We start from the raw sequence: 17,470 nt of genomic DNA, 5'->3' as shown, positions 1-17,470 counted from the left end.
TGTTGCAACCTGGTTCCCTTCTAAGATCACCTATGCAGGGGTTTTTAGTATCTGAACTAATGTGCCAAGCACAAACACCGTTAAATCTTCAATAACCAGGAATAACCAGTTTTTTTTTATAAAGTGGGCAACCAGACTGACAAAACAAAAGCTTCTCATCTGAGGGTCTCGCTGCTCCAAACAAACATCAAGATACACATATTGATGTATGAACAATATATGCATTTCACATAGGTAACCAAAGTCATCTCCATCAACTTCTAGTGCTACATTTAAGATTATCATTACATAAGTAACCATAGGCACCCCTTATCTTGAAGGCATTCCGGTCAAAGTCCATAATTTTCACGTAGATCTGATGCTATTTCAATGAAAAATAAGATTCAGGATCTGAGTTAGATTTTGGAGGATGGGTTGCACCATTCCAACGGTGACGGATATCCCATCCACTGAAATGTAAATTCCACAGGTTATTATGGGATTTACATTTCAGCGGACAGGATATCCGTCTGTGTTCTGACGGAGTAACCTGTCCGCCGAAATCTAAATCAGGGCCTAAGGCTGTGAGTCAGAACTAGAGAAGTAACTCCACACAGACACAATAAAGTTTGAGTGAAAAACAGTCATACAAAATGTCACCAATTTGAAGCCTGCTTCCCCCCCCCGCCCCCCCAAAGGACTCAATGCCTGCTTAGTCTCACTAAAATTGTACTGCACAAATGCTGAATAACACTGCTTTTCAATGTAAACAGTTATGTTTCAAAGCACCAAGAGTCCTGCCAAAAAGGAACACTTTGCAGGTTTAGTTTCATCTTCGTGTAACTTAACATCCCCAACAATTTTAAGGTTTTTAATGAATGAAATAACAATGTAAAAATAAAAGAGCTGTTTGGTGTGCAACTAATAAAACGTCTTTAAAAAGCTTCAAATATTGGCCTCTATGGCTTGAGGCACTGCACTGGGCATTATTCTCTTTGGGGGGTACAAGAGCCATCTGTTCTAACTCTGATTTTGTTTGCCCTATTGGTGCCGATGTGTGACTATGCCAACGCATGAAAATAGAACACAGTTCATGAATTACACAATCAGAGCCACCAAAGTAATTGAAAAATAATGTGCTTTGTTGATTCCCATGCAGGTGGAATATGCTTAACGAAAGTATCTCATGGTAATTTTAATATTTTTTCACTACACAAGTGTAGGATAACTGAAGTGGGTGTCAGTCCCTAAAACGCTGGTAATGAGCTGAAGTGTGAGAAGAAACATTTCTTTAACTGCTATTTCAGCAAGTAATGTTCTATAGAGATTACTATATTTGCAGAATACTCTAGAGTGGTTACTAGATTTGTAATATATCCTTGATGGAGTACTTCATTTGTAATATACCCCAGAAGGATTACTATATCTGCAGTAAACCCCGGAGGGATTACTATATGTATAGTATACAGTAGAGGGATTACTGCATTTGCAGTGTACCCTAGAGGGATTACTACATTAGCAGTATACCCTAGAGGGACTACATTTGTATTATGCCCTAGAAGGAATATTTTATTCCCAGTATACCCTAGAGGGATTACTATATTTAGAGTATACAGTAGAGGGATTACTGCATTTAAAAGTGTACCTGGGTGGAGTTCCTCGTTTGCAGTGTACTATAGATGGAGTACTACGTTAGTAGTATATCCTAGAGGAGCTACATTTGCACTATGCCCTAGAAAGATTACTTTATTTCTAGCTTACCCTAGAGGAATTATTATATTTATAGAACACTCTGAAGGGATTACTACATTTGAAGGATACCCTAGGGGGATTACTTCACTTGCAGTGTACACTAGAGGGAATATATTTGTAGTATACCCCAGAAAGATTATTGATAGACTTGGCCCTTTCTGCAGGGTCACAGCCAAACATTTTGCCTTCCTCCTCCTACTTTTTGCTGAGTTTGCTTTGTTAGCCTTAGGACTTTGTGCACGTTACCACTGTTAACCAGTGCTAAAGCACTTGTGCTCTTTCCCTAAAACATGGTAAAATTAGGTAATACTCAATTGGCATATTTAATATTCTTATAAGTCCCTAGCAAAGTGCACTAAATGTGCCCAGGGCCTGTAAATACATGCTACTAATGGACCTGCAGCACTGATTGTGCCACCCACTTAAGCAGCCCTTGAAACATGTCTCAGGCCTTGTGACTAGGTGTAGTTGGCAGTCAGACTTTGTGTATTCCTCAAATGACAGCAACACACAATGGGAGCTTAGGTGTGACTGGATGGGCCATCACAGGCATGATGGGAGGAGCTGGGCACAGCCCCACTTACACTTGAATAGGCTGTGTCCTGTCTCCACACAAAAGGCTGTACAGCGTGGGCAGTTACTCTGGAGACAGGGCATGGAAGGCAGGGAATCTGTACACTTCAAAGCCATGCCTCTAGAAGCTTCTCCCCACTTCAAAGGCACAACTGTGTATAAAAGAAGGACCTCAGCCACCAACTCTTCAGTACCCTTTTGGACCACTGGATATTTTGTTAGGAAGAAGGACTGCTGTGTTGCTACAAGGACAGCCACTCTGCTGGACTGCTGCGCTAAAGGAACTGGTGCCCTACTGTGCTGACCTGTTGCCCGCTTGCTTGGGGAATAAGAACAGGACCTGCAAGTTCATCTTGAACGCAGGACCCCAAAGTGACTCGTAGAACTATTCTGCTGGCCTCCTGATCTGAGCTCTGGGATATATAAGCTCCCCAAAAGCATCTGGACGTGTCTTCAATGAGTTCCTGACCTCCAAGCGGTGCCTCTCAGGTCCTGGAACTTGGTGTGGCTCTCAAGCTCTTGAAATCAAGCTTTTGGGTTCTACAAGATGCAAAAGGGCCTGTTTGCAATGGAACTGTGCCATTTGCTCTGCAAATCAGCGTGAGCTGCCTTCAACCCGTCTCTTCACACAGCAGCATCAATAGCCCTAGGGGGAGTTTCAGTACAAAGTTCCAGCCCACCCAACCGCGATGCCTGGCCGTCTCTTCACACAGCAGCATCGATAGCCCTAGGGGGAGTTTCAATACAAAGTGCCAGCCCACCCAACCACAATGCCTGGACTTCTCTTTGCACCACACTGACTACCACCCGCAACACTCTCCTTTCTCCTCGCGACCCTCTCCAATGCGAATGGGACTCTTGGCACGAATCTTGAGAAAGTAATACTTCAACTGGACTAATCTAGGAGTGTATACGACCCACACTCCATCACGGTCGGTCTTATCTTTTGACTTTGAGCAGCCCAGCATGTCCTGATAGCCGCAGTAGGTGCTTTATGCTTTTAGGTGCTATATTGCGGTTTATTTGTTAGAAAATCATAACTCTGGTTCTGCCAAATGGATTTTTGTCGTTTTGGTCTTGTTTTATTTATAAAATTAAGCTTTATTTTTCTAACCTGTTGCAGGATCTTTTAGTGATGTGTTTACATGGTTTTACTATTTGAAGTTTTGCACAAATAGTGTACACATTGTCTCTAAGTTAAGTCTGATTGCTCTATGCCAAGCTACCAGGGAGTTAATTCGGGGTTTGCGTGTGCCTTACTCTGACTAGGATTGTGCTTGCTGCTTGACCAGGGCTCACACCCCTGTCAACAACAAACCCAATTTGTAACAATTACTATATTTGCAGTAAACCCTGGAGGGATTACTATATTTACAGTATACAGTAGAAGAATTTCTACATTTGTAATGGGCCCTAGAAAGAGCACTACTTTAGCAGCATACCCTAGTGGGACACCATTTGCAGTAATTCCTAGAAGGACTACTTTATTTCCGGTAAACATTAGTGGGATTACTATACTCTCAGTACACTGTAGAGGGATAACTATGTTTTCAGTATACCCTAGAGTATTTACTTTATTTGCAGTGTATACTAGAGGGACTACATTTTGAGTATACCCTAATAGGATTACAACATTTTCAGTATAGCCTAGAAAGATTTCTATATTTTAGTATTACAGCAATGCTTGTCTCAGCAAAATCTGCCACAATACTGTACTTTAATATAGCTTCATTGGCCAATATTACACACCACTAATAGATAGCAACAAATATAAACATAGGCTAATAGTGTAGGTAGCATGAACTATTGCCAAGGTACAGACTTAAATTAAGCTGTGAACCTTTTCAATTGTCAATAGATTTTATTTAGACAGGCGGAGAGGTTGATTTTTCTCCAGTTGAGGACCGCCTGCTTGGAACGCAGTTACACTCGGAATTCGTCCCCTGACCATCAAACAATTTCCAACAACATATACTGAATGGTAAGTTTTTAACAAACATTCTCCCACAATTATTTTATAAAGAGAACCACCGGTGTGGTTGTTTTGGCTGACTATGCCAATATGGCAATTCTAGTTGTGCAGTTGAAAAGAACATTTATTAATACATATGCTAAACCTCTTACAAACCCTAAGTTTTGGACATTAAATTGATTCATGTGTGCTATTTTTTCACAAAACAAATCACAAAGCGTCTGCCATATTAAGCATCATACAACAGAAAAATTATCCTAATCCCTTTCTCACTAAGAGTTGTTTTCTTTAGGAGAAGCAACAGGACTACTCCCTTTTAACCCACCAGAGCAAATTTAATTTTAAAAATAAATGTATTTAATTTTACCAAACTGCTTACGCGATATATGGCATTTGTTATCCAATGGCTCTTATACAGAACGTCTACAGTGACCTCCGAAGCCTCACATCTATCTCTCTTTGTGACTACACATTTTTGAAAACAATGAATATGGGACCATCATTTGAAATATTATTTCCATGGGGAAACCGCTCGAATGCACAATTACCCCAAGGCTTTTTGTGTTCAGTATGAGATTGTAAGTTCATCACAATTTCCTTGATGTCCTGCCAAACTAAGGATCCTGGACGGAAGCCAGAGTCAAGTAAATGAGGCCCATATGCTGAGGGTGGGTTCTGGCTCAAACAGTAAAGAAATGCCTACCACAGAATTACAACTGCAGCTCTTTTCCTGTAGCTACCATTGCATAGTCACTTTACAAGAGCAGCTATATTAATGGATGCAAGATATTGATGACCGTAGTATACGACCTTAAATATCATCCATATATAGTCACGAAAAGTTGGTATTATTTTGAAAGGTACAAAAGCAGCCGTGAATGTAAAACTGTGAAAATAATTTACGAAAACCAATATGATACACAGAGGAACCTAATTCAATTTAAAAATCAATAATGATGTGATGGACTTTTGAAAACGGGAAGTCTGGCTAAGCAATACTGCATTTTCTGGGTAACAAAATTCTATAGTCCCCTAATAAATAGCATGGTGAGATATGTGAAAATGACATGACAATATCAACAATGTAATGCAAGGAGATTACCTCAAAATGATTCAGTTATATGACAGAACAAGTAGCATCCAGCCCTTTCTAACAATGAAAAACAAAGAGGTTGAATAAACATGAAATGCATTGCAAATTGTGGGAAGAACTGAAATAAAAAGAGGAAAATACATAATACTAAATTCTAAAACAGCTCATATCCTACTTGTGTAAAGGATGGGATTGCAATGATATAGGTAAAATGGCTCTATACAGTTGTTTTTTCATGTAAATGAAAGTAGGAAGTTTTAAAGGGCCACCCTACCTTGTATTTAAAGTTACTTCTTTGTCAACAATAACAAAACAATACACCCATTATTCATCATCTAAAGTAATCGAACTGGCAACTAACTCAATCTCTTGCCACTTGTATATTTTCACACATTTTGTTATACCCGAGTCAATGGTGATTAAAAGAATCCAACACAGCAATGGCATACAGTAAATACATTTTCAAATACAAAAACAGAAAATTGATCATAGGTGCATGTAGGACGCTAAGTGTAATTCACATGTCAACCCTCCAAAAGTAATCAATTTCTGCTGTTTCTGAATAACTGCATTGCAAAAAAGTATTTCCCGTCAGTCATCGCCTACATTTCACCATAGCAAATGATGTCTAAGATAGAATACAATCATTGGCACAAAGGAGACATTTTGTAGGGGGACCTCAGAATAGTTCCCACTAGTCCATCCATGCCTCCATGCTATTTTCACCATTCAGTGATCCCCAGGGTAGCCTGCAATAGCCTCTTAAGTCACCACATTACACTTCCATTCTCATGCTTACCACTCTCCTTTAATAACTCTGAGGCTGGGTCATGGGTCAACATGAATCTCTAGGGGTAGCCACTACAACACACTGCATGCATTAACATTGTGAGAAAGGTGGTCTGTTCATCCACACTGGATTTCACACTCCTATTTGTGTTAATGTACTTGATCATGGCTTTACTGGCCAATCCTCTGCATAAATACATTGCAACAAAAATAAATACAGGCAAATAGGTAACAAATAAAATATTGGGAAGGCACAGCCTTAAAGCAAGCCTAGGTTTCCATTTACTAAATTACCTAAAGTCAGAAGCATAGAATGCAAAAAACGATATGCCAATGTTCTTTAAAAAAAGAAAAAAAAAAGAAAAAACTAGCTTCCTTTCGCAAGCAGAATGAAGCAGTGCAAAAGCAGCATCAATGGCATTTCTGTTAGACGCACAAGGGCAATCAGCACAAAATGTATTTAATTCGATTTTGAACGTAAGCAAAATTAATTTTTGTCAGTCTAGGTCTTTTAAAAAACAAGTCACCAATAACAAAAAATTGCGAACAGGTTTTCAAAAGTTGATGGACCTGTCAACTATTTCGCGACTGCCTTATGTTGAAGACTGACTTTTCTGTAATGGCAACAAATCAAAAGGAAATGCATTTGTAATAATTTTCCTAGAATGCCATGGATGTAGCCGTCCTATCTGAAACTGAACCACCTCTAAAATAGATATTGCATGGATGTCCTCCTTTCAACTAGTCTGTGCATGCCTAAGTACCGAATGCATGGTCAGTAAAATACCACTCCACACAATAATGCATGATAAAGGAAAATAGATAGCTTTGTGCTGTTGCCTCCAACAAGGGTAGCACTAATTTGAGAGAATTTAATTATTACTCCTGGATATTACATATTTCCAGAACCGCATTGTGAAAAAACGGCCATGATAGAGTAAAATATCTTTATGTTTAAAGAAAACAGCACAAAGTAGTGCAAAATACACCACTACAATACATAATTGTAAGGAATCGATAAAAGAAAAGGCGGGGTAGGCATTGAAAAGGAATACTACAGCCAACAGTTTGGAAATGTCACGGCAAATAGGCGCATAGATCTTTGCTTTCTGTGCATTTATATTTCAAGCACTTCCAGTTCGGTTGGTAAACATGACCGACTGTCTCCTTTTCAATGCCTAGTGGATGGGTGATTCCCCCCCCCAGGCTTTTTTATGCTTTAAACACTTTTTAAAAAAATGCATGCATAGAGCGATATAACAAGCTACTCAGTGTGCTTTATGCATGTATGAGGCATTCTCAGTGGATGTGGGTCATGCTAGTAGATGTACACAGGAAGATTATTTGAATCTAATTCATGCCACTTGATATAATGTGATAAAACAGTTGACATGAGAGATAAGTTTCATTTTAATCAGAAGGGAATCAGTGCGAAAGAGTGGGAACTAACAAAGTAGGAAGAGGTCTTTAAAGAAAGATAATGCAGGAAATGGGAGGGAGCAAACACGGAAGTGGAGCTCATTGGAAACGTGAGTCATCAACACAGATGGACAGCAAATGAGAACGTAAACATAATGTATGATTTTGAGCAATAAAATCCCAAGCAAGCATCTTGAAACAAAGATATTACCGCAGAAATGAGAAATAAAAGGGTGTGACTGTTACACATAGTTAAAGAAAGGACCAATAAAAGAATATCGAATATCCAACAGTCTCAAAGACCACACAAGTGATATTTACGTGCTTGTTGTAAACGGTAGACCTTTACTGTACAAGCTGACTGTCAGAAGTCACAAGGACAGGAAGACCACCACGAGATGAAAGCAGCAGTAACATACAAGACAAAATTAGTTCATGCATTAATTTTCAAGTGATAGGTTGGCTCTTATTAATCAATTTTCAGACATCAAAGTCAATGTTCTCTAAGGCGAAATCCTTTATGAATATTAACCATCGAAATAAAAATAAACGCCCAGTTTTGAAACATTGTGGAAGTTTACTTTCTACCTTCAAAGGGCCATATTCTAAAACTTCATGTAAAATCAGAAGTCCCAATTTGACATGAAGACGTGGCTAAAAACATTAAATGTTTTGTCATTTATTTTGTTGCAAAATAAACACATAAAATTCATCCGAAAAAAGAAACAGATTGCCAGGCAGCTGAAAAATAGAAAAGAACATAAAACATAGAATGGCCTCTTGTTAAATGCACGTGCATAAAATAAATGACATCTATATTCTAATTTGTACTTTTTCTATGAGAACAATGACCAAGATTTTCTTTTCATAGAATGGTATCTTAGAGGCTCAGATTAATAACGGTTAGATTAAGTGATGTTTCTCTATTAAAAATGACACAGATAAAGGTCAGGACACACTACACCAGAGAACAGACTTAGAGTAGAAAGATAGACAGAAAGCTAGGGAGGAAAGGGAAGAAATTGATAACAGTACATTTTTGCAAAATGTGACTTATCCCCCTGTCTTATTTTGTCACATTTTGAAGGGTCTCCCCCTTGGCTCCCAAGGTGGAGAAGGCATCTACTTACATCAAATAACCTTTCTATATATATCTCCTCATTGACCTTATCACGCAGGACATCCTGAGAGTGACGAACAAATGTCACATAGGCATCAGCAACATCCATCCCAGGCTTCTGTAATTAAAAGAAAAAGACATACGTGTTAGTTCATACCATTCTGCGTATCATGGCTAGAAACATTGGTCATATTTATGAAGAGCTTTTCTTATTGTATGTCAGTTTTAAAGTTTTTAATTTATCAGAGGGCTCCAAAGTTATTATGCTTGAAAACATAATTGGGTGTGCAATTAATGTCACAAAGGCAATCTTTGGGTCAGTTATATTCCTCTCCCTAGGTTTTATGCAGTTTCCTCTAATTTGGTGGCCTTCATTCTTTTGCGGTTGATCACTGGCAAGAGTGCATACAGTGCTTAATTTGAGCTGGTGGTTGCTGGTGGGGGCAACCCACACTCATTTTTAGCTACTGGCACTTATTTTTCCGCATCAGACATTTGCAGAGGGCAACAGAGGGAAAACACACAAAGCGGAAAGAGTACAACAGAAAATCTGTCGCAAAGGGAGAAAGCAGGGTCCTGCAAGAGTGAGATAAAAACGGGCAGGGAGTGACTGACAGTGGATTAAAGAGGCATCAGGCAGATTCAAGACTGCAAAGTCTTGGAATTTGGTGTGCCAACATTTAATTGCTATATTTGCAAGCTTCTGAGCAGAGCTTCGAGCACCAGCACTCTTTCTATTACAAATTAAGCACTGAGTATACCTATCAACCACGTCACACTGAGAATGGACAGATAGTAACACTTATTAGTAGCTTTCGTGGAATGTTGAGATTGGAAGACTTAGAAGATGGATATAAACTGCTGTTTGCCTGAGAGAACATTGTGATTCATAGTCCTTCAATGATATGTGTTTCAGCTTGTGAGCAGTGAGGGTGGGATGGTGTATGCTTAAAGTCTTAATTCTGTCATGCTTAGACTGTTCATTTTTTCCCCTAAATATGCGGCACACCTTCAGGCCTGACAAATAATTATGTGGTGGTCAATTTATAGCAGTTAATGACCTAATTCTATAGAAAAAAGTGATAATCATGGGCGTACAACTATGTCAAACAAATGGCTATGCATTTCTAGTAATTTTCAGAGACGTTCTTGCTTATTTTTGATTTTTAAATACATTTTCACAGCAGAAAACGTCCTCTCCTGATGCTTCTCCCTCCATTGGCTTCTCACCTTCATTACCTTCTTGATTTTCAAAAGTTTGGGGATCTAGTGAACGTGTGAGTACATGGGCACTGCTGAAGCATAATGAAGTTACCTCAATCAGACCCAGGCTGCCATTTAAGTGATGCTTGGGCTCCCGCTTTACCTTGTGCTTGCCACTTGCCTGTTTCCACACTCCCCTCGCCTTACTCATGGATCTAATTTGGCAGTTTCCAGAGGTTGCAACTGCTACAGCTGGAATAAATACTGTGACTAAAGGAATGTTGCTTGAGACCTCTGTCATGAAGGAAAGCAAATTTCAATTTTTTGTCCTGCAGTGTGGAAATGGCCAGAATGTGTGTTTGGACTTCTCTTGTTTTTTTTTTTTTATTAGCTAGTTTTCCTAACATCATCTTCTCTGTGCCCATTAAGAAATAGTGCCCGGAGCAAATGGTGCACTGCTCACATCCCTGCAATAAATCATATTCTTTCTGGGAAAAGGGAAACTTGATGTCATGCCATCTGCCTGTCATTATTGACTATAGTAGCTGAGGCTTCCATGCAGCAATGTGGGAAGGCACAATGATCAGCAATACAGCAAGTGCAGTGGAGCGGAGCAGGGAGGCACACTGGACATTTGAGATTCTCATTTGAAGGAAAGCATCGTATCTGCCTCAGCTATGATGAACATGTGCTCATAGGTTCAATCCACAGTGAATAGGATCCTTTATAAGTAAGCAGTCTTATAATTTGAGGTTGATGAAATGTATTTTGTTGGGTAACATAACACAATTCGTCACATTCAGAAGGGTGAAGTCCAGAATATGGACAATGCAGATAGCCATTCTTGTAACTAAGCAGTGGGAGCCATCAGTATTCATTTGTGGCAAAAGAAACCCTCTCTGGAGGTGGATACATCCATATTCATTTGAGTTGCTATATAGTGCACCACATTCTGCAAAGAATCTGCTTCAGAGCTCTGCAACCCGGTTACAGCACTCAACAGTTACTGTGTTGTTCCTTAGACAATTGATAAGGGGCATGCCAGATAACATAAGGAAATATCCAGCAATTACAGTCACTAGTAAAGTTTTAGTAATATTTTTTCTTTCTTGCTTGTCACCTTAAGATAACTATTCACATGAAATATGGAGCAGCTGCTTTAATCAATTGCTCTGGGTTTCATTGTGCAGACGGCATCCGTCTGCTATTTAGTGAAACGGACAGACATCCTCCTGCACATGGGTGTGGTGAGTGACTGCACCTGCCGGCAGGGAAATGTCTGGAGGGGCCATGGGGTCACCTTTCTCCCCCTCCAGAGCGCTGCCCTATCAGAGCACCACCTGACGCCCTCTTTGCCTTTGCGCCCATGTCCATAATACGGTGAGGGGACAATGGTAAAGAGATTTCCTCATTTGCAAGGGGCCATACCCCCAGGCAAATGATGGAATGCCCTCTACATATAGTGCTGGCACTACAAGTGCGTCCCACTACCAGTATTACAGAAGGGGCCGCACAAGAGTCTGCAACCCCTTTATTAATACCAAAGTGCTCTGAGGAGCACAAAGCAGCCGCGCACGTCCCTTGCAGCTCCAGGGCGCTTTGTGTAACATGGCCACAGATTTGTATATTTAAGTTTCAGGATGACTGAATTAAACATGTGAAACCTTTTTACAGTAAGGTTTTATAGTTACAAATGTTGTATTTGTAACAGGTTGTGCATTACTATGTAATAGTAGGCAGTTAAATATGTGTGGTTATATGTAATATTTACAAAAAGAAGAAATCTTAGTAAACATGACCAATAACTTTTACAAATGTATCCCTAAAATTCAAAATAAAGGCATATTTTAAAACACTTATAGGCCGCAAGCATAATACAGAACATCATTTATTTCTCAAAGCTCGTCTCGAGCAATAAGACTGTTTTCCAGTTTTTTTAGCCCTAATGTAGCATATGTTGTGAACAATTTTAAGTGTCAGATGAGTCCACGTTTGCTTTGAAAAAGGTAGTAGCACTTTGATATTTTGTGGAAAGAAAATACTCTAACTGAGTCAAACGAAGAAGATGTGATCTGAAAAGGCTTCGTTTCTGATGCCTATCCACTTGTATGACATTTAATTTCCCTGGAATCTCATTAAATATTGCACCATAATGAATGCTTTAGCATCCTTCAAATCCAAGAAACACTGTGCGACATGTTTTCATTTCCAAGACGTGCCTTAAATCAGAAAATATAATTTTATACTCTGTGAATATCTGCCCCTGTAAATTGAAGTTAGTTAACACAACTGTGTAATTTCCTGGGTGAAAATGAGGAAGATTTGGAAAGCAGTAGGATACATATACTTTTTAATATAGAGCAAACAATTATCAAGCAAAGGGGCAACGTGAGGCGCCCGAATGAGCGGCAACAATTCTTAACACCTGCTGAAACAATGACAAGGCATTAATTTGAAAAACAATGAAGCCACGCTGAACATGGTTCTAGTCAAGCTCTGCATTTGTTGTCATTTGGACAACTAAGTGACTGCCTGTTTTTCAGTTTTTTGATGATTTTGAAACAGTTTCCGTGGTAGGAGAAAGGGTAATCAAATTTCAGAACAAAAGGATGCTGGGATGATTTCTGTCGAATACCTAAAATGCTCTTATTTTTCACTGATTAAAATCAATGTAGTTCGTAAGAAAAGGGAAAAGCATGTTTTTGAGAGACTACATTTTAGAGTTAATTAACTAATAGTTTTGATATATATATCTATATATCTATATCTATATATACACATACATAAATATATGTGTGTGTGTGTGTGTGTGTATAGATAGATAGATAGATAGATAGATAGATAGATAGATAGATAGATAGATAGATAGATAGATAGATAGATAGATAGATAGATAGATAGATAGATAGATAGATAGACTAACAGATAGATAGACTGACATATAGACAGACAGACAGACAGACAGACAGACAGACTGATAGACAGATAGATAGATAGATAGATAGATAGATAGATAGATAGATAGATAGATAGATAGATAGATAGATAGATAGATAGATAGATAGATAGATAGATAGATAGATAGATAGATAGATAGATAGATAGATAGATAGATAGATAGATAGATAGATAGATAGATAGATAGATAGATAGATAGATAGATAGATGTTTTTTCTGGTATTCCAGTCAGGCGACACTGTCGGACTGAAGCAATTTAGCAAAAACTGTAGGTGCACAGTTCTGAAAAAATTTAATGTATAGAAGAAAGTCATCAGTTGATTGTAGCTAATGCCTTTTCAACCCACAATGCACTCCTGTTTTCCTCCCCTTTTTATGGGTTTCTTAGTGATTTTAATGTTTTAGATCATGGATATTATTCAGAACCTGTTGTATAGCTAAATGTTGCTATGGACAATACACCTTCTCCCTGCTTTTTCTGCATTTCAAGCTATGCTATGCCCTCTGGCCGTCCCAAATACCATATTTTGTTAGGTTTCCTTCATTTGCTCATTCCCTTCAGAAAAATGTTCCTGCTAATTCTTTCCTAATGAATGGAGCGACAGATTAGGAGTGCGTCTGACTTAACTCTGCATGAGCGGATCAGCGCCTTTGTTTCTCGCTGAGTAGAAAACATGCTTGTTAAACAGCCCTCAATAAGTCCGAAATATGAAACTCAGCAGACCAATGTGCTATGAGGATCTGGTTTGGCTACTGATAGAAGGATTCAGAGGTGCCGATGCATGACATGGTACAACATTGTGCACAAAGCTGCTTTCATTTACTAATTGGGATGCGAACCCCCTTTCCTTTGACTCTCTCACACTTCTTCAAAACGCCTTTGTAAAGCTCACCGGCAGAATAGGTTCACATAAAAGATGTTGGTGCCTATAAATTGCAGGGAGTTTTAAAATGTAAACAAACATAAGGGGACATAAGGATTTGTCTCCACCACCGCATTCTCTTACTGGTCTGCAACTTTTAGGTGCCCCTTTCAACAAACTGGCAGAATAATCTATGGGGCAATGCACATTTTACCTTGGGATGATGGAACTCGTGTCAAAGGTGAGCCAGAGTAGATCAGAATTGCAATTTAAACCAGAGAATCAGTCATATACGATATCACAAACTCAACTTCCTTCTGCTTAGGTCATTTAATGTGAGATCTTTATGGAATTCATGCAGAAAACTCTGTCATACCTGTGTATTTTCTCATAAAACTGGAAGAATCAGTTCAATCACAATATACACTATTAGTACATTTTTGTTCACGCAGATCACTTTTTGAGAATGTGGGTTCAGATCCAGGATCAATCAGAATTAAATATAGAAATATATCTTTAAATATTCGTACACAGCACCACGTAGATATAGGATTGACCAAGTTATGTTCTGCACTTGGTAGGTGTTAGTTAGATTGTCCACTCAAATCAAAAAGAGACAACTTTTCCAGGGGAAAAATATTGCTCTTATTTTCTTCTCTGATAGAAGCATTCTTGTGTATGTTAACTTTGTTGAAATAGTTATGGAAAGTTAACTAATTGACACTATCTATGGTGCAGCCACTCAGAGCAAGTGAAGAAATATGCGTAAAATATTGGTTTGTGTCTGGAACTAAACAACTTTTTATTAAAAAAAGAAGAAATTCACATGTCCCTTTTGTATAATATTCAATGAAAATGTTAATGTGTCCAAATCCACTGCAGAATGGCTTGAATCACTGCTGAAATACTTCCATTCAATTTAAATATTTTGCCTGATATCATCAAATCAGATTTCAAAGCCCCAGGAACCATTTTATGCTTATATAAGTATCTTATATTCCAGCAAGATTTTCTTCAGACAACCATGAAACAGCCCACAAATATATTTACATTGTAATGTATCAGTTTATGGAGTCCATCCTTTTAGTGAAATAGTCAAATAGTTATCATAGAATGTCCTGAAAAAAGGATCATTCTGAAAATGAGAATTCTTTGTAACAGAGAAGGACGAAATTAAATACATATATTCAATTTAAATAAAGTCAAATCTTCATTATATAATAAATTCACCTATTTTAAAATAATTTAATCCAGGACAAAAGTAGAGAAATATTTCAAGACACGTACCTCAATCGGTACACATTCTCTGACATGAATCCAGTGCCAAGTGTATATACATATTGGCATCAATTCTATATGTTTTTAAAAAGAATTGTGTGGTACCTATAGGTTCCCTTTATTGAGAGATACTTACTTACATACCATTTGTTGCACTTTTTAGATAACTACACAAGAAATACTTTTCACATTGCGAGCATAGAATCCTTCATTTAAATGATACTTACAGGGACTTCCACATACTTGGAAGCAGCCTTCACCTTAAAGGAAAGAGGACACTCGAGATTATTTATTAACAATTACTTTGACATGTAACGTTTCAACATAATGGAAGAAGGATAACAGGGAGTGGGTGAAGAATGATCAACGGGAAAATAGCAAATAATATTTTCCATCATTCTATACCATGCTAGGGCATTTATCTTTACTGACTCTGCCGTTTTCAGCACTGCTAATGGTAAACATAATTATTGTGGATGGCCATACATTTTGAAATATGTTTCTACTCAACAGAGAATAGCTTCTGAATAGTGTGGCTGAGAACATGAGGCAACATTTAAAAAAGTATTTTCCTGTTTTTTATGGGATTCATGCTGAGACCCTACATCATCTCCCACATTGAAAAGGTGCAATCTGCATAGCGCCGCTGTCAATAGTGAACCCAGAGAACACCTTTATTCATCTCCAGCAGGCTCAATAGTAATCTTACCACCAGTAAACAACATGTTAATGGGCTATCAGTTTCAATTTGCCAACTCAGTTTCCTCATTTGATTTAATTCTCAAAAACTACTAACTAATATCTGTACAAAGCTAAGTATCATAATGGGCAATTTTCTTATCAGCAAACAAATGATATCACAAAAGATGCTCCACTTACAGTAAATGACAGGAATGAGGAAAACAAAGTTCCTTCATCATATCTTGAGAGTTTGGATAGAACTCCTTCTAAAATCGTGATAAACTAATGGAAAAAAGATGGTCTTGTTAATCTCAGACAATAAAACAATTCAACTGTTTGAAGCAAGCACATTGATAAATAATTATGTACACAAACATAACCCTTGCTTGAAAAGGTACAAAACAACTGAGGATATTGTTAATTTAAGTCTGCAACATAAATATATCTGTAAATTAACCACTGACTATCATGCTATAGCTTACATAGAATTGAAAATAAATACAGTGTAAATGAGCATGTGTCTAGAGCTTGTATATGTATATTACACATTATATTGGTAAATGGGCAGATATGTGCATACTTCAGACATTCCTTTGGATACATTATCTAGTTTTAAGCTTAAGGAGTTGTCCTATGGAGCAGAAATCACTACTGTAGAAGGACTACCCTTTCAATTTCGTACATAGAATTATTTCAAGGCAACTCAACTAAAATAAATTTCTGTTTTCATCTCTTTTATTTCCTCAATCTTATCTCCCACAAATTATGTCATGACTAAGCCTCATATTAGAAGATTCAATTTATTGTTTACCTTTGCTGTTATGGTATTTAATTGAAGTATTTTTTAATTTAGGATCTGCGAACTGTTCTTAAGAGTAACATTAACCATTGATAATTATTGTTAAGCTTTAACCTGAACTAAACCATTTTAGAAGTAAATATGTAAATCCACAAAAAGGAACTAGTCTAACATAGATAAACAGAAATATAAATAACACGTGTATGCATTTGTGACAGGCAGTATACACTGATCTTTAAAAAGAAGGTAACCACAAATAGACAGACACAAATTGTTTAGCAGCACAATTGTTTGTTTGTGTGGTTGCGTATCTATACAGAATCTCTTTTTGAGAATGGAGTTCTGTCATTTTATTCATAAAAAGAACATGCAAATTAGCCATGCATGTCATGTACTGAGCAAAATATTTTTTCAAAGGGGACAATTAAGTTTTTCAGGTGGTGTAAGAGTAGAGGTTGTGCACAGCAGCACAAAAAGGTACAATCTTAACATAGTTCTAAATAAAATGTTTACATTATATTCAGAAGAGTGCTACACATAATTAGCAACAGACTACTTATTATTTAACATATATTTAAAAGGTGTTTCACACAATCTAAAAGTATGCTATCAACTGCAGATATGCTATAGTGAGAAAGCATTCCTGGGGATGTGCAAGCTGTTCCCTTTTTAACAAAACGCATACACATTTCTCAACATATTCAAGCTTGCATATTAGATCTGTCAAAAAGGTTTTGCATCTGAAGGGGAAGGTTACCTTTGCCACTAAGAGCGTTATCATTTCTTTAACTGTTTCTTCAATTAGTTCATCTATTTTTGAGTGGTACTGGTGCTAGAAAATAAATACAAAGGAGTGAACATTAGCACACTGCATAAACAATTACATGTATAAACAGATGTTTCTATGTGTATAATTCAGATTTTATTTCTCATTTTAAAAATCAGCTGTGATGTAAGCTGTTAATTATCCTGACTTACCCTAATACAGGTA

General features: G+C 37.7%; 1 protein-coding gene across 15 annotated transcripts in view; it reads right to left on the bottom strand.

The window, feature by feature from the left end:
* Window positions 1-17,470, bottom strand: part of CADPS (calcium dependent secretion activator) — a 1,625,151-nt gene that overhangs the window by 416,014 nt on the left and 1,191,667 nt on the right. For 13 of the 15 annotated variants that reach the window (XM_085624714.1, XM_085624723.1, XM_085624709.1 and 10 more), the window contains 4 exons: window positions 17,237-17,311; window positions 15,879-15,962; window positions 15,227-15,259; window positions 8,708-8,815 (listed from right to left, as the gene is read on the bottom strand). In XM_085624714.1, coding sequence (XP_085480840.1) covers window positions 8,708-8,815; window positions 15,227-15,259; window positions 15,879-15,962; window positions 17,237-17,311 — 300 coding nt within the window. The remainder of the gene's footprint in view (window positions 1-8,707; window positions 8,816-15,226; window positions 15,260-15,878; window positions 15,963-17,236; window positions 17,312-17,470) is intronic. The other 2 variants (XM_085624711.1, XM_085624720.1) reach the window with 1 other exon arrangement.

Source organism: Triturus cristatus, chromosome 9 (genome assembly GCF_964204655.1).
Source record: "Triturus cristatus chromosome 9, aTriCri1.1, whole genome shotgun sequence".
Lineage (NCBI taxonomy): Eukaryota > Metazoa > Chordata > Amphibia > Caudata > Salamandridae > Triturus > Triturus cristatus.
The sequence above is the reverse complement of the archived record's forward strand: the minus strand, read 5'-3'. Positions and strand labels throughout refer to the sequence as shown.